Source organism: Oscarella lobularis, chromosome 18 (genome assembly GCF_947507565.1).
Source record: "Oscarella lobularis chromosome 18, ooOscLobu1.1, whole genome shotgun sequence".
In the NCBI taxonomy this organism is placed as follows: domain Eukaryota; kingdom Metazoa; phylum Porifera; class Homoscleromorpha; order Homosclerophorida; family Oscarellidae; genus Oscarella; species Oscarella lobularis.
In genome coordinates this window covers 423220-440455 of record NC_089192.1, presented here as the reverse complement: position 1 = coordinate 440455, position 17236 = coordinate 423220, and the positions used below count along the sequence as shown (strand labels likewise).

The following is a 17236-nucleotide window of genomic DNA, read 5'->3' as shown; positions in this document are numbered from 1 at the left end:
TATATACACCGCCTGCCGGAATATATACACCGCCTGCCGGAATATATACACCGCCTGCTGGCGGAGTACGTACAGCGCCTGCCGGAATATATACACCGCCTACCGGCGGAGTACGTACACCGCCTGCCGGAATATATACACCGCCTGCCGGAATATATACACCGCCCTCTGGCGGAGTACGTACAGCGCCTGCCGGAATATATACACCGCCTGCCGGCGGAGTACGTACACCGCTTGCCGGAATATATACACCGCCTGCCGGAATATATACACCGCCCTTTGGCGGAGTACGTACAGCGCCTGCCGGAATATATACACCGCCTGCCGGCGGAGTACGTACACCGCCTGCCGGCGGAGTACGTACACCGCCTGCCGGAATATATACACCGCCTGCCGGTGGAGTACGTACACCGCCTGCCGGAATATATACACCGCCTGCTGGCGGAGTACGTACACCGCCTGCCGGAATATATACACCGCCTGCCGGCGGAGTACGTACACCGCCTGCCGGAATATATACACCGCCTGCTGGCGGAGTACGTACACCGCCTGCCGGAATATATACACCGCCTGCTGGCGGAGTACGTACACCGCTTGCCGGAATATATACACGCCTGCCGGCGGAGTACGTACACCGCCCTCCGGAATATATACACCGCCTGCTGGCGGAGTACGTACACCGCCCTCCGGAATATATACACCGCCTGCTGGCGGAGTACGTACACCGCCTGCCGGAATATATACACCGCCTGCCGGTGGAGTACGTACACCGCCTGCCGGAATATATACACCGCCTGCTGGCGGAGTACGTACACCGCCTGCCGGAATATATACACCGCCTGCCGGTGGAGTACGTACACCGCCTGCCGGAATATATACACCGCCTGCTGGCGGAGTACGTACACCGCCTGCCGGAATATATACACCGCCTGCTGGCGGAGTACGTACACCGCTTGCCGGAATATATACACGCCTGCCGGCGGAGTACGTACACCGCCCTCCGGAATATATACACCGCCTGCTGGCGGAGTACGTACACCGCCCTCCGGAATATATACACCGCCTGCTGGCGGAGTACGTACACCGCCTGCCGGAATATATACACCGCCTTCTGGCGGAGTACGTACACCGCTCCTGAATATATACACCGCCTGCCGGAATATATACACCGCCTGCCGGCGGAGTACGTACACCGCTTGCCGGAATATATACACCGCCTGCCGGCGGAGTACGTACACCGCTTGCCGGAATATATACACCGCCTGCCGGCGGAGTGCGTACACCGCTTGCCGGAATATATACACCGCCTGCTGGTGGAGTACGTACAGCGCTTGCCGGAATATATACACCGCCTTCTGGCGGAGTACGTACACCGCCTGCCGGAATATATACACCGCCTTCTGGCGGAGTACGTACACCGCTCCTGAATATATACACCGCCTGCCGGAATATATACACCGCCTGCCGGCGGAGTACGTACACCGCTTGCCGGAATATATACACCGCCTGCCGGCGGAGTACGTACACCGCTTGCCGGAATATATACACCGCCTGCCGGCGGAGTGCGTACACCGCTTGCCGGAATATATACACCGCCTGCTGGTGGAGTACGTACAGCGCTTGCCGGAATATATACACCGCCTACCGGCGGAGTACGTACACCGCCTGCCGGAATATATACACCGCCTGCCGGAATATATACACCGCCTGCTGGCGGAGTACGTACACACCGCTTGCCGGAATATATACACCGCCTGCCGGAATATGCACCGCCCTCTTGCGGAGTACGTACAGCGCCTGCCGGAATATATACACCGCCTACAGGCGGAGTACGTACACCGCCTACCGGAATATATACACCGCCTACAGGCGGAGTACGTACACCGCTTGCCGGAATATATACACCGCCTGCCGGAATATATACACCGCCGGCTGGCGGAGTACGTACACCGCTTGCCGGAATATATACACCGCCTGCCGGAATATATACACCGCCCTCTGGCGGAGTACGTACAGCGCCTGCCGGAATATATACACCGCCTGCCGGCGGAGTACGTACACCGCCTGCCGGCGGAGTACGTACACCGCCTGCCGGAATATATACACCGCCTGCCGGTGGAGTACGTACACCGCCTGCCGGAATATATACACCGCCTGCTGGCGGAGTACGTACACCGCCTGCCGGAATATATACACCGCCTGCCGGCGGAGTACGTACACCGCTTGCCGGAATATATACACCGCCTACAGGCGGAGTACGTACACCGCCTACCGGAATATATACACCGCCTACAGGCGGAGTACGTTCACCGCCTACGGGAATATATACACCGCCTACAGGCGGAGTACGTACACCGCTTGCCGGAATATATACACCGCCTGCCGGAATATATACACCGCCCTCTGGCGGAGTACGTACAGCGCCTGCCGGAATATATACACCGCCTGCCGGCGGAGTACGTACACCGCTTGCCGGAATATATACACCGCCTGCCGGAATATATACACCGCCTGCTGGCGGAGTACGTACACCGCTTGCCGGAATATATACACCGCCTGCCGGAATATATACACCTCCTGCTGAGTACTCGCCTGCTGGCGGTGACTTTTTCAAATGTCATTAGCGTACGCGATCGTCACGTGTTAATGGACGTCAACATAGGCGAAGCTCTCGTTGCGTCTGCTCTCGGTTCAGCTGCCTTTCCCGTCGTCCTCGCCGCGGGTCAAACCTTTGTTTTTGCTCCTCTACGCCTCACGTCAGGCCGTGGCATCGTCGCATCGCTCGTCGGCTTCGTTTCTGTCGTTACAGCCGGGACATTCGCCTCACTCTCAACGGTCGCCTCTTTGAAAGCGGCAAATCGTCTCAATTCAACCCGAATCGCTTCTCCGACGATCTCTCTCCGCTTTTCGCAAGTCACGACCGACATCGCGCTCTTCGGCGGCGGCTCAATAGCGACGTTTCTCCTCTTCGGCGGCCGTTTTCGCGCCGTTCTCCCGAGCGATCTCTTTCGACCGGGATCGTTTGCACGCCAATCAATAGCCGCTCCCAAAGGCCACGAATACGCGACGCGAGTCGAAAAGGAGGCCGTTCAGGCGATCGGTAAACGTCACGGTTGCCATAGTTGCGGTCGACGCGCTGCACGCTACGTCGCCGATCATCAGCCGCCGAGTGCCGTCGTAGAACGCGGTGGGAATGCGCTAGAGCAGCGTTTCTATCCGCAGTGCTTCGATTGTTCGAATCGACAGGGTGGCTCATTGGCTAAGGGAAAAGGGAGTGTTGTTGTATCACATGGAATGCGATTGAGACTCTATCACGTTTGGCTTCCTGTGCCTTTGATTGTCGGCGGAGTGAGGGGGCTGTATGAGAAAAAGGAGGAGGAGAAGGAGAAGGTAGTCGTGGTTGCACAGACTCAAGTTCAAAGTTCCCTGGACGAACGACAACCGTCTGATTCAGCTGTCAAAGGAAAAGCGCCAACTGTTTTTTCAAACGATTCTTTAGACGATATTGAAGAAGGTAAAGACGAGGTTCTCGTAGCCGTTTCTGTTCCCATTGCTGAAAGTGATGGGGATGAAACTGTGTTAGTTGAGGCCAAAGGGGAGGGGACTCGGGGAAGGCATGAGGCTCTCAATGAGCTGGATCTAATTCATATAACTGTGAGGCTTTTTTCTGCTTTGGCAGCTGCTATCTGCTACTTCAGTTCTAACTAGTGTTTTTTTGGAAGTTTCATTGCTACTAATTAATAATTATTGTGTAGGATAATCATATTGACGTCACTACGGGTAGTCCGGGAAGTTATCTTAATTGCCTCAGCGCGCTGTTCGTCATCGTCTCACCGGTCTCGACTTTTTCTTGCAGTTTTCTCCTTTTCCGAAGCAGTTTAGTCTTTTCTAATGTAAGTTAACGCTTTCACGAATTCTTTTACGGCTTTTCGATGATCGATTTTAGGTGAGGCCCCGTTTTCGAGGCTGCGTCCCCGGCTCTCACTTTCCACTTGCGCTTGCACATTTTCGACCGCTTGTCTGCCTTTCGACTACACCCTGCCATCAGAAGGCTCAAGAGTAAAGCGTAAAAGGTAAAGATTTTTTGTCAGATCCGGGGCCTAAAATTAATGGGTCCTGCGCCGATTTTTCTTGAGCGTTCTTTTATTTCAGATAGTGTAACGACGGATATTGTTCAAAACAGATAAAAAGAAAACATCCATGCATTTGCTTTGCATGTCTATTGTCAAGGTATTAATTAATTAATTAATTAATTAATTAATTAATTAATTAATAACGTACTTAGTCTCTCCACATCAGCTATTTCGTCCTGTAATCGAAGAAATCCTCAGCGCCGCTACACCTACTCGCTCAAGGTATTATTTATCAATTCTCCCCGCATCAGTTGTTTTGTCGTGTAGTAGTTCCTTCAATCCGACGAGGCAGACGCAGCCATCCCTCTGTGGCCAAGAGCGATAAATAGGCCCTACCTCTGCAGAGGCTCTAGAGTTGCCTCCCCGCGTAAGGCTGAGCACTGGCGGGTAAATCAGTGACGCCCCTTGGAATTGCACCTGCGAGTGGACTGACATCCCAGCTGCCACTCGCAGTCCAAGGCTTGGAGCCAGGAGGTTAAACGGGCTCATCCTCCGCGGGGGAGTCTGGAGTGACCCCACGAGTCTTTGACTCACAGCAGGTGCCCACCTGGCCTTGCCCCATTGGGGCGAGGGGGTGGATGGAGGAGAGGGGAAACTATGTTTGTTTGAAAATCGTACATCCGGGATATTAAAGTCCCGGATGTTAAAGAAAATTTTAGCATAGTTTCCCCTTTCCTCCATCCACCCCCTCGCCCAAACGGGACAAGGCCAGGTGGGCACCTGCTGTGAGTCAAAGACTCGTGGGGTCACTCCAGACTCCCCCGCGGAGGATGAGCCCGTTTAACCTCCTGGCTCCGAGCCTTGGACTGCGAGTGGCAGCCGGGATGTCAGTCCACTCGCAGGTGCAATTCCAAGGGGCGTCACTGATTTACCCGCCAGTGCTCAGCCTTACGCGGGGAGGCAACTCTAGAGCCTCTGCAGAGGTAGGGCCTATTTATCGCTCTTGGCCACAGAGGGATGGCTTCGTCTGCCTCGTCAGGAACTACTACACGACAAAACAACTGATGCGGGGAAAATCAATAAAATAACACCTTGCAGAACTCAGGAGTAGACTTCACTGAAAGACCACCCACACTCAATTTCACCCTAAGAACAACAGATGAGAGCTGGAACGACTACTAAAATGAACGTCACTGTGAGCCCATTGAATACCGCTACGTTCATTAATTGAACGAACCTGTTACTAGTAGAGTCTTAGGGGTCCCACTATGGGGTCCTTCTATGTTTGACCTATCAACAAATAAATAACTATGGGGTCCTTCTATGTTCGTAGTTGTTCGCGAACGTATCAACGAATAAATAAAGCGATTGTGTAACCTTCTGCGTACTATAGACTTAAATATATAGAGTTACAACACAACCAGAACTAGCCTGCGGATGTGACTTGATATACGTCATCTCGTTAACCCGATTACACAGAGGACGTTGTGTGCGTTCTTTGTAGCTTAACCACAACCGTTCTCGCCAAGATCCACTCTCTTACTAACTCGCAGTGGCTCAGCAACTCGAGAAAATGACGACGGTCTGGACAAAACTTCTCGCCAGCTATTTTATCCTACGTACGCACTAAAGTCATGCAGTGAATTTCGTTCTCCTACCGTGAATTCTAACGCAGTGCAAATCACTCTGCTACTAACGGTTCCCAGAGTGCAAGGATGTCCTCATCATATAAACTATTCGTCCGTCAAAGCTGACTGTAGTAACCAATGGGAGAGCTGGACTATAAACAGAACCACTGGCGATGATGCGCGAAATTGCTCGTGCAACAATGAAGGCACAAGCACAATCGATTTGGCTATCTGCTGCAATACTAAGACAGGCGCTGCCGTCTCGTGGAAAAGCGGAAATGAAGACGTTCCCTGCTGCGACATCTCCAATTTGACGACGCAGCCCTTTTGCGCTTATCCAATCGACAGGAGTTTAGAGGAAAGCGTACTGTTAATCAAAAGCCTATCGGAACTAAGTTCAAGGAAGTTTTCCTGCTTTGAAGACGACAAGAGAAACGTGTTCACGATAGAACTTCCAAGTATCATGCAATACGTTTGTCGGATGAACGTAATTTGATTTTTAGATACCACGCCGACAGCTTCCATAGCTTCTGCATCGACAATCAGTACTACTAACTAACTAACTAACTAACTAACGTCGCGACTACTGGTATTTCATTTACGTAGATTCCGGTACCACGAATGAGACAACAACGACGGTGTCTACGGTCGTCAACGTCTCGACTACCGACGCTACGACGATTGGTGGCACAGTGATAGAGACGGTTTTCGTGACGGATAGGCCCAAGGCAACATCTAATACTACTACTACTACCACTATCGCTCTATCTCTCGTCCTACTATTGACCATTGGAATTTTACTCGCTTATTTCTTCTACAAACGAAATCGACGATGCCTTAACGCGAAGTTTAGATCTACCGCTTTACTATCAGATCAAGGTTGGGAAGAGACGAGCAGAATTCCAACGGTGCAAGCGCGACGATTACAGCTTCAATGCGTTATTGGTACAATAAATGTCATATACCCTCCAAACGATTTCTAATCGTCCTATACCGTGGCAGGGCAGGGTCACTTTGCGAAAATTTTTGAAGCAATAAAAGTCGGTGATAGAAAGGAATCGAGCCAATCTACGGTTGCAGTCAAGTATCTGTTAGGTACTCAGCAGTTTTATAGTTTTGATCACTACGCTTTGAAGCTGGCTTATAGAAGACGATCAAACGAGGCGTCTGGAAAAGGAAGCAAATATCCTATTCCGTTTGGGACGTCACGATAATATCATATCATTTTTGGGAAAGACTACTAGCGACATTGGTACGCAAATGAATTCATTATAAATGTGCTACGTTATTTTCTATTTAGGTCAAGTTGGTCTCGTATTCGAGTTCGCGCCTCTGGGCAATTTGAAATTGCATCTCAAACGCTACGAAGTCAAAAGCGGACTTATGATCGACTTTGCCCGACAGATTGCGACGGGAATGAAATACGTGGCAAGCCAAAGGGCAAGTGATCTCTTTTCGGACTTCAATTTTAGTGAGCCCTTTGTCTCTTCCCCTCCCAGTGCGTTCACCGCGATTTGGCCGCCAGAAATGTTCTAGTCTTTAAAAACGATCGTCTAAAAATCGCGGACTTTGGTCGTGCCATAATGACCGATCAACAGGTAATCATTTATATAGTAACTCCCGTTATATTCAAACAAGTCTCTCTTAGGAACAAGTACCAGTTAAGTGGACCGCACCAGAAGCACTATGCGCGCCTGTGTTTAGTGAACTCAGTGACGTGTAAGTCAAACGACTACAGTGGCTCTACTATCTCTACTATCTATCTATGTATCTATTAGCTGGTCTTTCGGAATTGTCTGCTGGGAAATTGCTACTCTAGGTAAGCCTATTGCTTTGCTGGCCTCTTTGGAACCGAATGTTCCTCTAGGGGGGACCCCATATCCTGGAGTTCCTATAGATCGACTCGGTCGTCTACTCTCGGACGCCAAGAGTAATTACCGGATGTCTCGACCCAAGAACTGCCCCGAAATATTGTACGTCGGGTTTTAGGGGGACCCTTTTGGGAAACGACGCCGTTTTCTACATTTTTACCTTTCGAGGGTCTTTGTTCTTCTTGTACACGCCAACGAACGCTGTGTAGAGTGTCGATATCCCCCAATTCAGATCGTTTTTCTTGCAGGAAAGATCTTATGAAGTCTTGCTGGGAATTCGAGCCCTCAAACCGACCGACGTTTGCCGCGATTCTCGAAACGATTCAGGACAGCGTCAAAGAACGCTCGCAGAATGCGGAGACAATCGTGCAGACCATAGATCAGGCGTAGATCAAAATCTACGGTGTACTACGGGTGTAGACGTTACGTAACGTTCAAATGATATCCGGGCACACAAACACGTGATCTAACAAAATTGTACGTTGTTTTCATGCTAAGCGTTTGGCAATCGTACCTGCGGTGTCTGAATGCAAGACCTCTACTCACTCAGGCGGCTACTTCGGGTAGAGCAGCCTTGCAAACGACGTCTCTTCGATTTTGGCCTTCGCAGGATTTCTCTTCTTCGCCGGAGACGTAATCGCGCAACAGGCAATTGATCGCAGGGGCGTCAAAAGGCACGATTTCTATCGGACGGGAGTCATGACATTTACCGGACTCTGCATAGCCGTAAGAAATCACGTGCCCCTTGCAGAAAAGAACAACATAAGTGCGCATATTATCCTTAGGGCCCTGTCTTAAGATTCTGGTACCTTTCCTTGGAGAGACTTGTGCCTGGCAAAGGAAGCTTCACGGGTGCCTAATCTTCGGTATATATAGACTAATGACTTTGATTTTTTCTCTCAAGTTGTCTTGAAGAAGATAGCACTAGATCAGCTTCTCTTTGCCCCCGTCTTCCTCGCCGGATTCTTCACAACCATAGATCTCCTGGAAAGAAAGGGTCTCGAGGAGATCAAGAAGCACTTGAAAGCAGAATATCGAAACGCTTTGATTACCAATTATATGGTAAACGAACAACGTTTTTTTCAAACTGATCAATGTATTGTGAGCAGCTTTGGCCCGCCGTCCAAATTATTACGTTCAACTTTATGCCCCTAAAACACAGGTAAATAATTAATTAATTAATAAAATGACAGGCGTTTGATCATACCTAAAATTTCTTTAGAGTCGGTTTCGTTCAGCTCGTCGCCCTGGGATGGAACACGTACCTAGCGTGGGCCGCTCACAAAAACCAACAAACGTCGAATGACTCTGGCCAATAATAAACGCAACAGAAGAACACAAGAGCAGACATAAAAACGAACAAACGAAATCGTCCCACATGCAAATCAACAGACAGATGCTACTATTAAAAACTAGATTGTAACATGCAAACAATTAGCTGGCCTTCCTAGAGTCCAAAATCCGTTATTTCTTCTTCCCCACCGCTTTTTGGGCAGCTTTCGTCATTTTCCCGCCTTTCAATTCCGCTTTCGTCACTTCCTTTATGATGCCCACGGCCACCGTCTGCTTCATGTCGCGCACGGCAAAACGCCCGAGCGGGGGAAACTTGGCGAGGGGCTCGACGCACATGGGCTTCGTCGGCGTCAGCAAAATCATCGCCGCGTCGCCCGATTTGACGGACTTGGGATTGTCCTCGAGTTTCTTACCCGAACGACGATCGATCTTTTCTCTGAGTTCGGTGAATTTGCAGGCAATGTGAGCGGTGTGGCAATCGAGCACGGGAGCATAGCCAGCATGAATTTGACCCGGATGATTCAGGACAATAACCTAAGGAAAAAAAATATAGATTATATATGTCAAACTTATTCGTGCATTTTTTTACCTGAGCAAGGAAGTTCTCCGCTTTGCCAGGGGGCTCGTTCTTCGAGTCGCCGGCCACGTAGCCGCGACGAAGTTCCTTCACCGAGACGTTCTTCACGTTGAATCCGACATTGTCGCCGGGCCCAGCTTCGGTGAGAGCCGTGTGATGCATTTCGACCGACTTCACTTCGGTGGTCAGATTCACCGGCGCAAACGTGACGACGGTTCCGGGTTTTATTATGCCGGTTTCGACTCGTCCTACGGGAACGGTTCCAATACCGCCGATCTTGTAGACGTCCTGAAGCGGAAGACGCAGGGGCTTGTCCGTGGGACGCGAGGGCGGGAGAATGGCATCCAACGCCTCAAAGAGGGTTTTTCCGGACGCGTTTCCATCTTTTCGTTCGATAGCCCAGCCCTTGTACCAGGGCATCTTTTCGCTGGGTTCTATCATGTTGTCGCCGTGCCAACCGGAGATCGGGACAAAGGCCACGGTTTTGGGATTGTAGCCGATTTTTTTGATGTAACCGCTGACTTCTTTTTGGATTTCTTCGAAGCGAGCCTAGAGGGAAGAAATGCATATAATGTTGACGTTGGATTTGATTTCTTTACCTGGGAGTAGGGCGGCTCGGTGTTATCCATCTTGTTCGCGCAAACAATAAGTTGTTTCACGCCGAGAGTATACGCAAGAAGCGCGTGTTCGCGAGTCTGCCCGTTTTTCGAAATACCCGCTTCGAATTCGCCCGTACTCGACGCGACAATGAGCACGGCGCAATCCGCCTACATAGGAAATAATTAAATAAAGTCACGTGACATAAACGCGTAGTATCCCGTATAGAAAACGTGGCGTTCGCGCGACCACGTGGCCCCCCTCGTACCTGAGACGTGCCCGTGATCATGTTCTTGATGAAATCGCGATGGCCCGGCGCGTCGATGACCGTCACCATGTAGTTGTTCGTTTCGAATTTCCACAGGGCAATGTCGATCGTGATTCCGCGTTCGCGTTCGGCTTTGAGTTTGTCGAGCACCCACGCGTACTTGAACGATCCTTTGCCCATCTGCGCGGGGTAGAAAGGAAGCGATTAGAAAGGAAAAGGTGCGGGGAAAAAGCGCGGGGAAAGCGAGGGAGGAAGCGGGGATCGATCGAAAACGAACCTCTGCTGCTTCTTTTTCGAATTTCTCGATCGTTCGCTTATCGATGCCGCCGCACTTGTAGATCAAGTGACCTGTCGACGTCGATTTGCCGGAATCGACGTGACCGATGACGACGATATTGATGTGAAGCTTTTCCTTGGGCATGGTGCGACAAACGTGGCCGGACGATCTGAAACGTAGGAGAGATTAGGTTCGCGCATCGTGAAGCAGGTCGGCAAGGGTCGCGAGAGGTTAATCGACGAGTCAGAATCGACGTCGAGAGCGCGATCGATCAGGAAAGGACGGATACGAGACGAAACGCACCTTACTTCGCCTGTGGTTGGCACAAAAGAGAACGAGCACGCTCGAGTGACGTCAACAAATCGTCACACGATATTGCGCAAGACACTACGACGTCACGAAAGTACCGCGATACGATAAAGCATATAAAAACTTCAGTCGAAAATATGAATACCCTAAAAAGAAATTAATTTAATTATCACAACTAAGCAGACAAATCATACGGATTTCCCGTGATCAAAATCGTGGGTTCTCTCCCATTTCACCATGGATTCAGGTCGAAAATTCACAATAAAAGCCCTTCGAACGTGACCCGTCGTATTGCCGCGACTATAGTGTAACGTCCGTCCGTGATGAAACGTGCACGAGCCGGCGGGAAGCGGCACGGCAACGCCTTCTTCCTGAGAACATAGGAAATTACGTTGAGGGATATAAGGGAGTCAAACTAAATAGGCACTTCGGAGCAATCGCACTCCAGTATGTGAGCTCCTTCGGCTCCGCGACGATGTTCTCTGAGCGATTTTACGTAAGAACCGGGAACAAACCACATGCAGCCATTATCGAGCGTCGCATCGTCAAGAGCAACCTAGGGACAGAAAAATCCCATACATGATTCTATGAATATACGGTATCTTACCCAGCACGAAACGGCCCGCTTATCAGGCATGTCCGGCCAATAGGACTCGTCCTGATGCCAAGGTGTCGGCGTATCCGTATATGCAGCCTGATAAAGAAAATATTTTAGATGCTATCCTACCCCCAATTAGTCTACCTTTGATATGAGCATGTCGAAATCATGAATAACGTCATCACCTAAAAGGGCTTTTGCAATTTCGCTGCCTCGCACATGAATAGGAGCCTTGAGAGCAAGACACTTAGTGTACACAAGTTGATTCCCTTACTTAATTAAATACCTGTAGAAGTTCTAATAGAAACATGCTTGGCCACATGATTTGACAGACGTTCTCTTCCGTCTTCTGTCTTCGTGCGACTGTTGTAAATGTGACTGAATATTCGTGTGACGTCATTTTTTGGAATTAGCGTTACCATGTGAACCGAGATCGTGTCTATGACTACGCGCGTCAATTTCTCCAGACAGCATTTGATCGTAAATGTCTAATAAAAATTAATTATCAATACAGTGATAGTGTTATTCTACGCAGGCGCACTTCGGTAGTAGGAAACTTCAGATGACGTCAGAAAATTATGCACGCTCTAGGAGAAGAAAGAGAAGGTCAATTACTCGACAAAAACAAATATTATCTAACCAAAAAACCGTTGCGTGCGAAATTTTCTTTCCATCGTTCGACAGGCCGATTCTCAATCCAAAAAGAGTGCCGTCGCTTATGCAGCAAGCCGCTTAGACTACGCGCAGTCCTTCGTATGCAAAACCGCGCGACGGGGAGCATAATTCGCAACAAAGAACCCCGGGGGGACGCCCAAATCACGTGGTCGGGCTACGGGCTCCTTCGTTCCAATGGCACTGCTCGGTTCCTTTCGCCTCGGCTTCCCGAGACTCGCGACGGTCAGCGGGTCTCCCCAAACGAAACCGGTTAGTTCGTCCGCTCTCGCATCCCCGGATAAAGCCTACCTAACCCTTCCTTGTCGCCTCGCTATAGTTCCTCCTCCGCCAATGGGCCAAACAGGCGACACGACACCGCAACGATTCAGCCGGTAAAAGCCTAAAAATATCAATGGGGAGGGGACCCCCTTTGGATTAATAAATTAATTGAAATACTTATTAATTTCTGAAAAGGCGTGGCTGCTGCTCCTTCTGTGACGTATCTACACGGCTATCCCGTCGTGCGCGTTCCGCTTGCGTCGCGCCCAGAGACGTGCTCATTTACACTTCAACCCGTCTCGCACACAGTTGCCGATTTTATTCAATTTCTCAAAGCCGAAGACGGCGGAATCGATCGCGTCGGTCTGTTCAATTCGGACGGAAGTCGAATTGCGCAGGCCACGCCTATTGCCATGGTAATGTGGAACGATTTCAAGTTGGTGGTCAATGATCGAGAGTACGATGTGAAGACTCCTGATGAGGGTAGAGCATAATCTCTCTAAGAGCCCTAGTGAAGAATAGAGAGTACTTTTTATATAGCAAAACTGCCACCGACAGCTTTCGATGCCATGAGCACTTACGGCGACGTCAAGGCAATGATTCAAAAGCTCTACGTCGCATTGAACGTCGAGGAACATCAGGTAAAACAAGAAACTCTCTTCTCCCTCCCCCGTCCACATATCCTATATAGCGTAACAAAGAGAAAGAAATTCAGACGGAAATTGAGCGTCTTGAACATGAGCTGAAACCTCTAGACGATCATCACGCGGAGCTAGCGAAGCGCTCTCACTTCCGAACCAACGTTCTCGTGTGGGGCGGCCTCGCCTATCTCGCCGCGCAGTTTGGCTTTCTCGCCCGACTCACCTGGTGGGAATACTCGTGGGACATCATGGAACCGGTCACGTATTTCGTCGGTCAAGGTTTCGCACTCGCTGCTTACGCCTACTTCGTTCTCACACGCGAGGTAATTTTTTTAAATTAATTATTGGCTATACTTTGATTTTTCTTCTAAGGAATACCTTTATCCCGGTGCGCGCGACCGCCAATACTTGTCCTTTTTGCATCGAGGCATGTCGTCGAAGGGCGTCGACATTCGCCGCTATAACGAGCTCAAGGACGCCTTAGCTCACAAGAAAGATCAGCTACGCTGTCTTCATGATGCCCTCCAACTCAATCTGACCGCTCCCAGAAAACTTGACAACTAGACTGGACGTTTTTTTAGCTGAAAAGCGCGGGGGGGGAAGCGAGAGGGAATGGAAATATATGTATTAGTGAAATTACGTCAACAATCGTCTCGTTTCTCACACCTCAAATATACATGTACAGTATATGTATATATAATTTTTAATTAAAATCTACATCATCCAACCAACAGACTTTTCGAGACAAAAATAATAAGTTAGCTAACGCCACTATCGAGGAGGAGGAGGAGACGGGAAACGATGGGGAGAAGGAGAAGAAGCGAAGTAATAATTATATTAAAATACACCGGAGAAGGAGGAGGAGGAGAAGTCCTCCTCCTCCTCCCGCTCTCAATCTATTTCTTTGACGTAGTTGCTTGGAAAGACGCCCTTCCGCCCATCGTCCAACTCGGCGTGTCCAAACTGGAGATACAGGGGGTTTGGTTACGTGCAAAGTTCCTATGATAGGGGTCCCTCTCTATTGCGCCCATACTTACCCACCAATCGTTGTCCAGTTTCTCCTCAATTATAATGACTTCGCCTTCGAAGAAAGTCAATTCGTCGGGATGATCGGCTTCGCAGTCGAACTGGGCGAGAGCTTTTCGGACGCGACGTTTCGGCGGTACGGGCTGTAGGGGAGAAGGGAAAGCGCACCAGAATATGATTTAGTAAACGTTCGATACAAAGGAGATCACTACCACTTTCAATTTGATCTTCGATTGAAGAGAAGGATCTTCAGAAACAGCACCGGGCCTATGATCTAAAAGAGAAGATACATGAAACAAGGGAAAAATATTGCCGTTTTTTTTTTGAAACTTACTCGAAGAACTGATCACTCGGGGTTGGCCAGCCGCGGCTCTCCCAGGAACAGTAACGGTCATTTTATTAGCACCACTACTTGAAGCCATGCTACGTGAAAGGAAAAATTACCTCAATGTATAGCCATGGGGACTAAAAAAACCTCCCCCAAGGGTCCCCCCTCTCAACTCACGTTCCGTTTATAGCTGCCGCAGGCGGCAACGGAGGCGACTTTTGCTTTTTCACCGGTAACGGCGGCGGCGGCGGCGACGTCAGATTCCCTTTCTTTCCGTCGACGAAATCCTGCGTCTCGTCTTTCGTCGCCTTGAGATAGGACACGTTTCGCTTCGGCGTGAGGCGAGCCGGCGGCATCGGCTTCGGCGTCCTTTCGAAGACAACGTTGCCGCCCGGTGGACCGGACTCTTGACGTCGATGCGTTTTCCAGTCCTCCGTCGCCGTCGACGTCGACGTCGTTGCGCTTCGATGAATGGGAACGGGAGGCGCACGTTTCCGTTGCGGTGACGCGCCGCCGCCGCCGCCGCTGACGGACATGGTGGGAACGGAGGATTGGCGGGACGAGGAGGGCATTAGGACAGCGGGGGGGCTCACTACGCCTGCACGTAAATCAATAAGAGCGCAGAACGCTTAAAAGTATCGATTATTTAAACCGCGTGTTTTGGGCGTTCTCTCTCGATCTCGTAAGGAGCTCGTTCTCTGAAAGGGGCCGGGAGGGGGCGGCGCCTGACCCTGTGGAATTGCCGTCGATACCGGTCTCTGGTTCAGCTATTCCACGTTTCATATAATTATTACTGTTTTTTCCCTATTGGGGTAGGGTGCTCTACCTTCAGTACTCGCATTGTATCCTCGTCTGGTGCACATTCCGTTGGCTCGTCGTAGATCTTCTCCTCCTGCTCCTGGTCCAAGGCGAGACCCCAGTCGATCCGTATGTTCTCACATCGACCGAGTCTCTTATGCGAAGCTTCCTTCAACTATAGCAAAAAGACGTGACATATGATAGTCTCTATCTATACAGGATTATACCAGATCAATGATTTCGGCGTAGCCGTTTTCCTCTGCGAAATACAGTGGCTTGAATCCGTCCTTATTGGCGATATTCACGTTCGCGCCGCCGCGCAGGAGAAGCTTGACGCACTGAAGCTTTCCCTGTCGAACGGCGAGATGAAGCGGCGTGTTGCCGGCGGCATCCTGCCGACTCAAATTATTGCGATCCCATCTAAAAAGTCAACGCGTAGAGAAAAAAAACAAAGAGGAAGAAGAAGAAAAATCCCTAACATGTTCCATATGATAAAATCTACGATGTGAAGCGACGTCCCGTCATCCTGCGAGACGGCGTAGTGGAGAACAGTTTCGCCCGTTTCCTACACAATATTCTCTATTGACTCTACACGCACGCCTATGCGTCCCATCTACCGAATCAGGAAGAGGAGCGCACAAGTCGGCGCCCTCTCCGAACGCCTGCAATAGCGCGAATATGTCCTTCGACGAGATGGCTTTGGCTAGAAACTACCAAAAGAGACGGCACCACTACTACTACCAGTCGCAAATGCACGCGAGGAGGAAAAACTCACGCGCAGTAGAGCCTGTTCGTCGCCCACTGCTTTCTGTATGAAGCGATGTTGAACGTATTTCGCATTGATGAACTCGCGTCGCGTTCCCCTACAAATAAATAAATAAATTCCTTTACAGAGAGAGAGAGCTTTGGATCTCGAGATTCACTGACATGCCACTGTCCGGAGAGGGTCTGTCCACGCTCAGATTGGCCTCCATGATATCATTGAAGGCTTGATTTCCAACGGAACGAGCAATCTAAAATCCCCACCAAAAAATACCCAATTTCGTTCCTTTCGAAGAATACATCACTTACAATTAATTTTGACGTCGTCAAATTGTCCAGTTGAATGGAAACGACTCGCGAGTATTGTACGCCTATTTCGCGGTGAATACCCGAACAGCCAATGCACGTGAGAACGCCAAGATTATGAGAAAGCCACGTCGGATCTGCACTAGGCATTAATCTTTCAACTAACCCCATTTCAAAAATCCTACTTTTTTCCGAGCAGTCGCAGCACACGTCATTTCCGGGAAGCGTCTTGACTTTTTCAATTACTCCAGCAACGAGCTGATAATTTATTAACCCGTTTATATCATTGTTATTAGCCAATGGGTTTGCGTTTCTTACTTCGGTCATGGTTTTTACTGCAGGCTGAGCGACGTGATGCTGCAAAATTTATACTGAAAATTAATTAATGAAATTTTTAGGTGCAGTCAATTTGCCTCGGCAAATTCGTCGAATTTATTTTCTAACAGCTTCTTGTTCCAATTTCGAATTACAGAGAGCCACCTTAGTAATAAAAAAATAACAATAATTCCGTGTAAAAGAAGTCGACTTACGATTCTCTTTCCATGGGACTTTCAGCTGAGAAAAGGTACGTCCTATTGCCGGCCGCTAAAAGCGATTTATTATTAGTCGACATTGATGGGGGACGTTGACTCACGTGTCACCAAATTGAAACAATTCTTTTTGCCGTCCGTATCCGGCGCTTCCTGAAAAAAAAGATTCTTATTCAGGGAGTCTCTATTTGGTTGCTCTTACTTTCACTTGTGACGTCAGTAGATCAAAAGTAGCCGAAGGCGTTTGATTCTAACGAACAAATGAACCCCGAGATGACGTAGCAATCCTCGTCTCCCTACCGATCCATGACCCATGGTAAAACGACCGTCCTTGACTTGACAGTATCGCTTCTGAAAGACCTTGCGCAATCGCCTAAAATAATAAATAAAACGGTCATGTGGACAGTGCAAGAGAACGTTA

General features: G+C 49.6%; 7 protein-coding genes across 13 annotated transcripts; 4 read left to right on the top strand and 3 right to left on the bottom strand.

Moving 5' to 3' along the window:
• The first annotated feature begins 1422 nt into the window (after positions 1–1422).
• On the top strand, positions 1423–5451 carry LOC136197903 (uncharacterized). Of its 5 annotated transcripts, XM_065987772.1 has the most exons (7): positions 1423–3514; positions 3756–3893; positions 3947–4073; positions 4153–4230; positions 4300–4355; positions 5172–5268; positions 5321–5451. In XM_065987772.1, exons 1-2 carry the CDS (start codon positions 1765–1767, stop codon positions 3758–3760), a joined length of 1755 nt encoding a protein of 584 aa, XP_065843844.1. In that variant the 5' UTR covers positions 1423–1764; the 3' UTR covers positions 3761–3893; positions 3947–4073; positions 4153–4230; positions 4300–4355; positions 5172–5268; positions 5321–5451. The 5 variants fall into 5 exon arrangements, with proteins under 5 accessions (XP_065843844.1, XP_065843843.1, XP_065843841.1 ...); XM_065987771.1 differs by having other exon boundaries at positions 5179–5451; XM_065987769.1 differs by having other exon boundaries at positions 5172–5451.
• A 127-nt stretch (positions 5452–5578) lies between these two features.
• Positions 5579–8030, top strand: LOC136197905 (fibroblast growth factor receptor-like). 2 transcript variants are annotated; one of them, XM_065987776.1, is made up of 12 exons: positions 5579–5692; positions 5749–6159; positions 6220–6246; positions 6308–6646; positions 6704–6796; positions 6849–6953; positions 7002–7141; positions 7201–7299; positions 7350–7420; positions 7480–7520; positions 7569–7674; positions 7821–8030. In XM_065987776.1, the coding sequence occupies exons 1-12, from the start codon at positions 5647–5649 to the stop codon at positions 7960–7962; spliced, it is 1620 nt and encodes a 539-aa protein (XP_065843848.1). In that variant the 5' UTR covers positions 5579–5646; the 3' UTR covers positions 7963–8030. The 2 variants fall into 2 exon arrangements, with proteins under 2 accessions (XP_065843848.1, XP_065843847.1); XM_065987775.1 differs by having other exon boundaries at positions 6205–6246.
• Positions 8031–8037: 7 nt separating this feature from the next.
• On the top strand, positions 8038–8913 carry LOC136197914 (protein Mpv17-like). The gene is made up of 6 exons (XM_065987787.1): positions 8038–8135; positions 8183–8298; positions 8358–8424; positions 8477–8634; positions 8682–8734; positions 8795–8913. The coding sequence occupies exons 1-6, from the start codon at positions 8063–8065 to the stop codon at positions 8889–8891; spliced, it is 564 nt and encodes a 187-aa protein (XP_065843859.1). The 5' UTR covers positions 8038–8062; the 3' UTR covers positions 8892–8913.
• On the bottom strand, positions 8871–11006 carry LOC136197909 (elongation factor 1-alpha). 2 transcript variants are annotated; one of them, XM_065987779.1, is made up of 6 exons: positions 10888–11006; positions 10585–10753; positions 10308–10487; positions 10042–10209; positions 9455–9991; positions 8871–9399 (listed from the first exon to the last, which is right to left on the bottom strand). In XM_065987779.1, exons 2-6 carry the CDS (start codon positions 10726–10728, stop codon positions 9037–9039), a joined length of 1392 nt encoding a protein of 463 aa, XP_065843851.1. In that variant the 5' UTR covers positions 10729–10753; positions 10888–11006; the 3' UTR covers positions 8871–9036. The 2 variants fall into 2 exon arrangements, with proteins under 2 accessions (XP_065843851.1, XP_065843852.1); XM_065987780.1 differs by having other exon boundaries at positions 10893–10913.
• Positions 10899–12519, bottom strand: LOC136197913 (ectoine dioxygenase-like). The gene is made up of 9 exons (XM_065987786.1): positions 12132–12519; positions 12033–12078; positions 11911–11979; positions 11778–11854; positions 11636–11722; positions 11501–11587; positions 11321–11449; positions 11088–11264; positions 10899–11039 (listed from the first exon to the last, which is right to left on the bottom strand). Exons 1-9 carry the CDS (start codon positions 12270–12272, stop codon positions 11019–11021), a joined length of 834 nt encoding a protein of 277 aa, XP_065843858.1. The 5' UTR covers positions 12273–12519; the 3' UTR covers positions 10899–11018.
• Positions 12298–13704, top strand: LOC136197911 (calcium uniporter protein, mitochondrial-like). Its single transcript, XM_065987784.1, has 6 exons — positions 12298–12415; positions 12483–12537; positions 12620–12907; positions 12965–13065; positions 13116–13388; positions 13438–13704. Exons 1-6 carry the CDS (start codon positions 12341–12343, stop codon positions 13627–13629), a joined length of 984 nt encoding a protein of 327 aa, XP_065843856.1. The 5' UTR covers positions 12298–12340; the 3' UTR covers positions 13630–13704.
• A 28-nt stretch (positions 13705–13732) lies between these two features.
• Positions 13733–17188, bottom strand: LOC136197901 (arf-GAP with SH3 domain, ANK repeat and PH domain-containing protein 2-like; the record flags this gene model as incomplete). The annotated part of the gene is given in 20 exon segments (XM_065987766.1): positions 13733–14028; positions 14103–14234; positions 14304–14365; positions 14426–14514; positions 14597–15017; positions 15072–15186; positions 15246–15392; positions 15445–15637; positions 15697–15782; positions 15835–15927; positions 15993–16080; positions 16145–16230; positions 16289–16422; positions 16471–16543; positions 16604–16642; positions 16699–16765; positions 16816–16870; positions 16920–16968; positions 17018–17065; positions 17116–17188. Coding segments are annotated over 20 exon segments (2122 nt in total), but the record flags the coding sequence as incomplete, so codon positions are not given.
• Positions 17189–17236: the final 48 nt, after the last annotated feature.

Coding starts and splice junctions, on each gene's coding strand:
- LOC136197903 (XM_065987771.1), top strand. CDS start 1,765: ATGCACCGCCCTCTTGCGGAGTACGTACAGCGCCTGCCGGAATATATA.
- LOC136197909 (XM_065987779.1), bottom strand. CDS start 10,728: ATGCCCAAGGAAAAGCTTCACATCAATATCGTCGTCATCGGTCACGTC. Junction 10,488..10,584: donor TCGAAAAAGAAGCAGCAGAG/GTTCGTTTTCGA, acceptor TACCCCGCGCAG/ATGGGCAAAGGATCGTTCAA. Junction 9,400..9,454: donor CGGAGAACTTCCTTGCTCAG/GTAAAAAAATGC, acceptor TTTTTTCCTTAG/GTTATTGTCCTGAATCATCC.
- LOC136197913 (XM_065987786.1), bottom strand. CDS start 12,272: ATGCTCCCCGTCGCGCGGTTTTGCATACGAAGGACTGCGCGTAGTCTA. Junction 11,450..11,500: donor AGCGGGCCGTTTCGTGCTGG/GTAAGATACCGT, acceptor TTCTGTCCCTAG/GTTGCTCTTGACGATGCGAC. Junction 11,265..11,320: donor TGGAGTGCGATTGCTCCGAA/GTGCCTATTTAG, acceptor CTATGTTCTCAG/GAAGAAGGCGTTGCCGTGCC.
- LOC136197914 (XM_065987787.1), top strand. CDS start 8,063: ATGCTAAGCGTTTGGCAATCGTACCTGCGGTGTCTGAATGCAAGACCT. Junction 8,136..8,182: donor CACTCAGGCGGCTACTTCGG/GTAGAGCAGCCT, acceptor TGGCCTTCGCAG/GATTTCTCTTCTTCGCCGGA. Junction 8,425..8,476: donor TGGCAAAGGAAGCTTCACGG/GTGCCTAATCTT, acceptor TTTTCTCTCAAG/TTGTCTTGAAGAAGATAGCA.
- LOC136197905 (XM_065987775.1), top strand. CDS start 5,647: ATGACGACGGTCTGGACAAAACTTCTCGCCAGCTATTTTATCCTAC. Junction 5,693..5,748: donor CGCCAGCTATTTTATCCTAC/GTACGCACTAAA, acceptor ATTCTAACGCAG/TGCAAATCACTCTGCTACTA. Junction 6,647..6,703: donor ACAGCTTCAATGCGTTATTG/GTACAATAAATG, acceptor ATACCGTGGCAG/GGCAGGGTCACTTTGCGAAA.
- LOC136197911 (XM_065987784.1), top strand. CDS start 12,341: ATGGCACTGCTCGGTTCCTTTCGCCTCGGCTTCCCGAGACTCGCGACG. Junction 12,538..12,619: donor ACACCGCAACGATTCAGCCG/GTAAAAGCCTAA, acceptor ATTTCTGAAAAG/GCGTGGCTGCTGCTCCTTCT. Junction 12,908..12,964: donor TGTGAAGACTCCTGATGAGG/GTAGAGCATAAT, acceptor CTTTTTATATAG/CAAAACTGCCACCGACAGCT.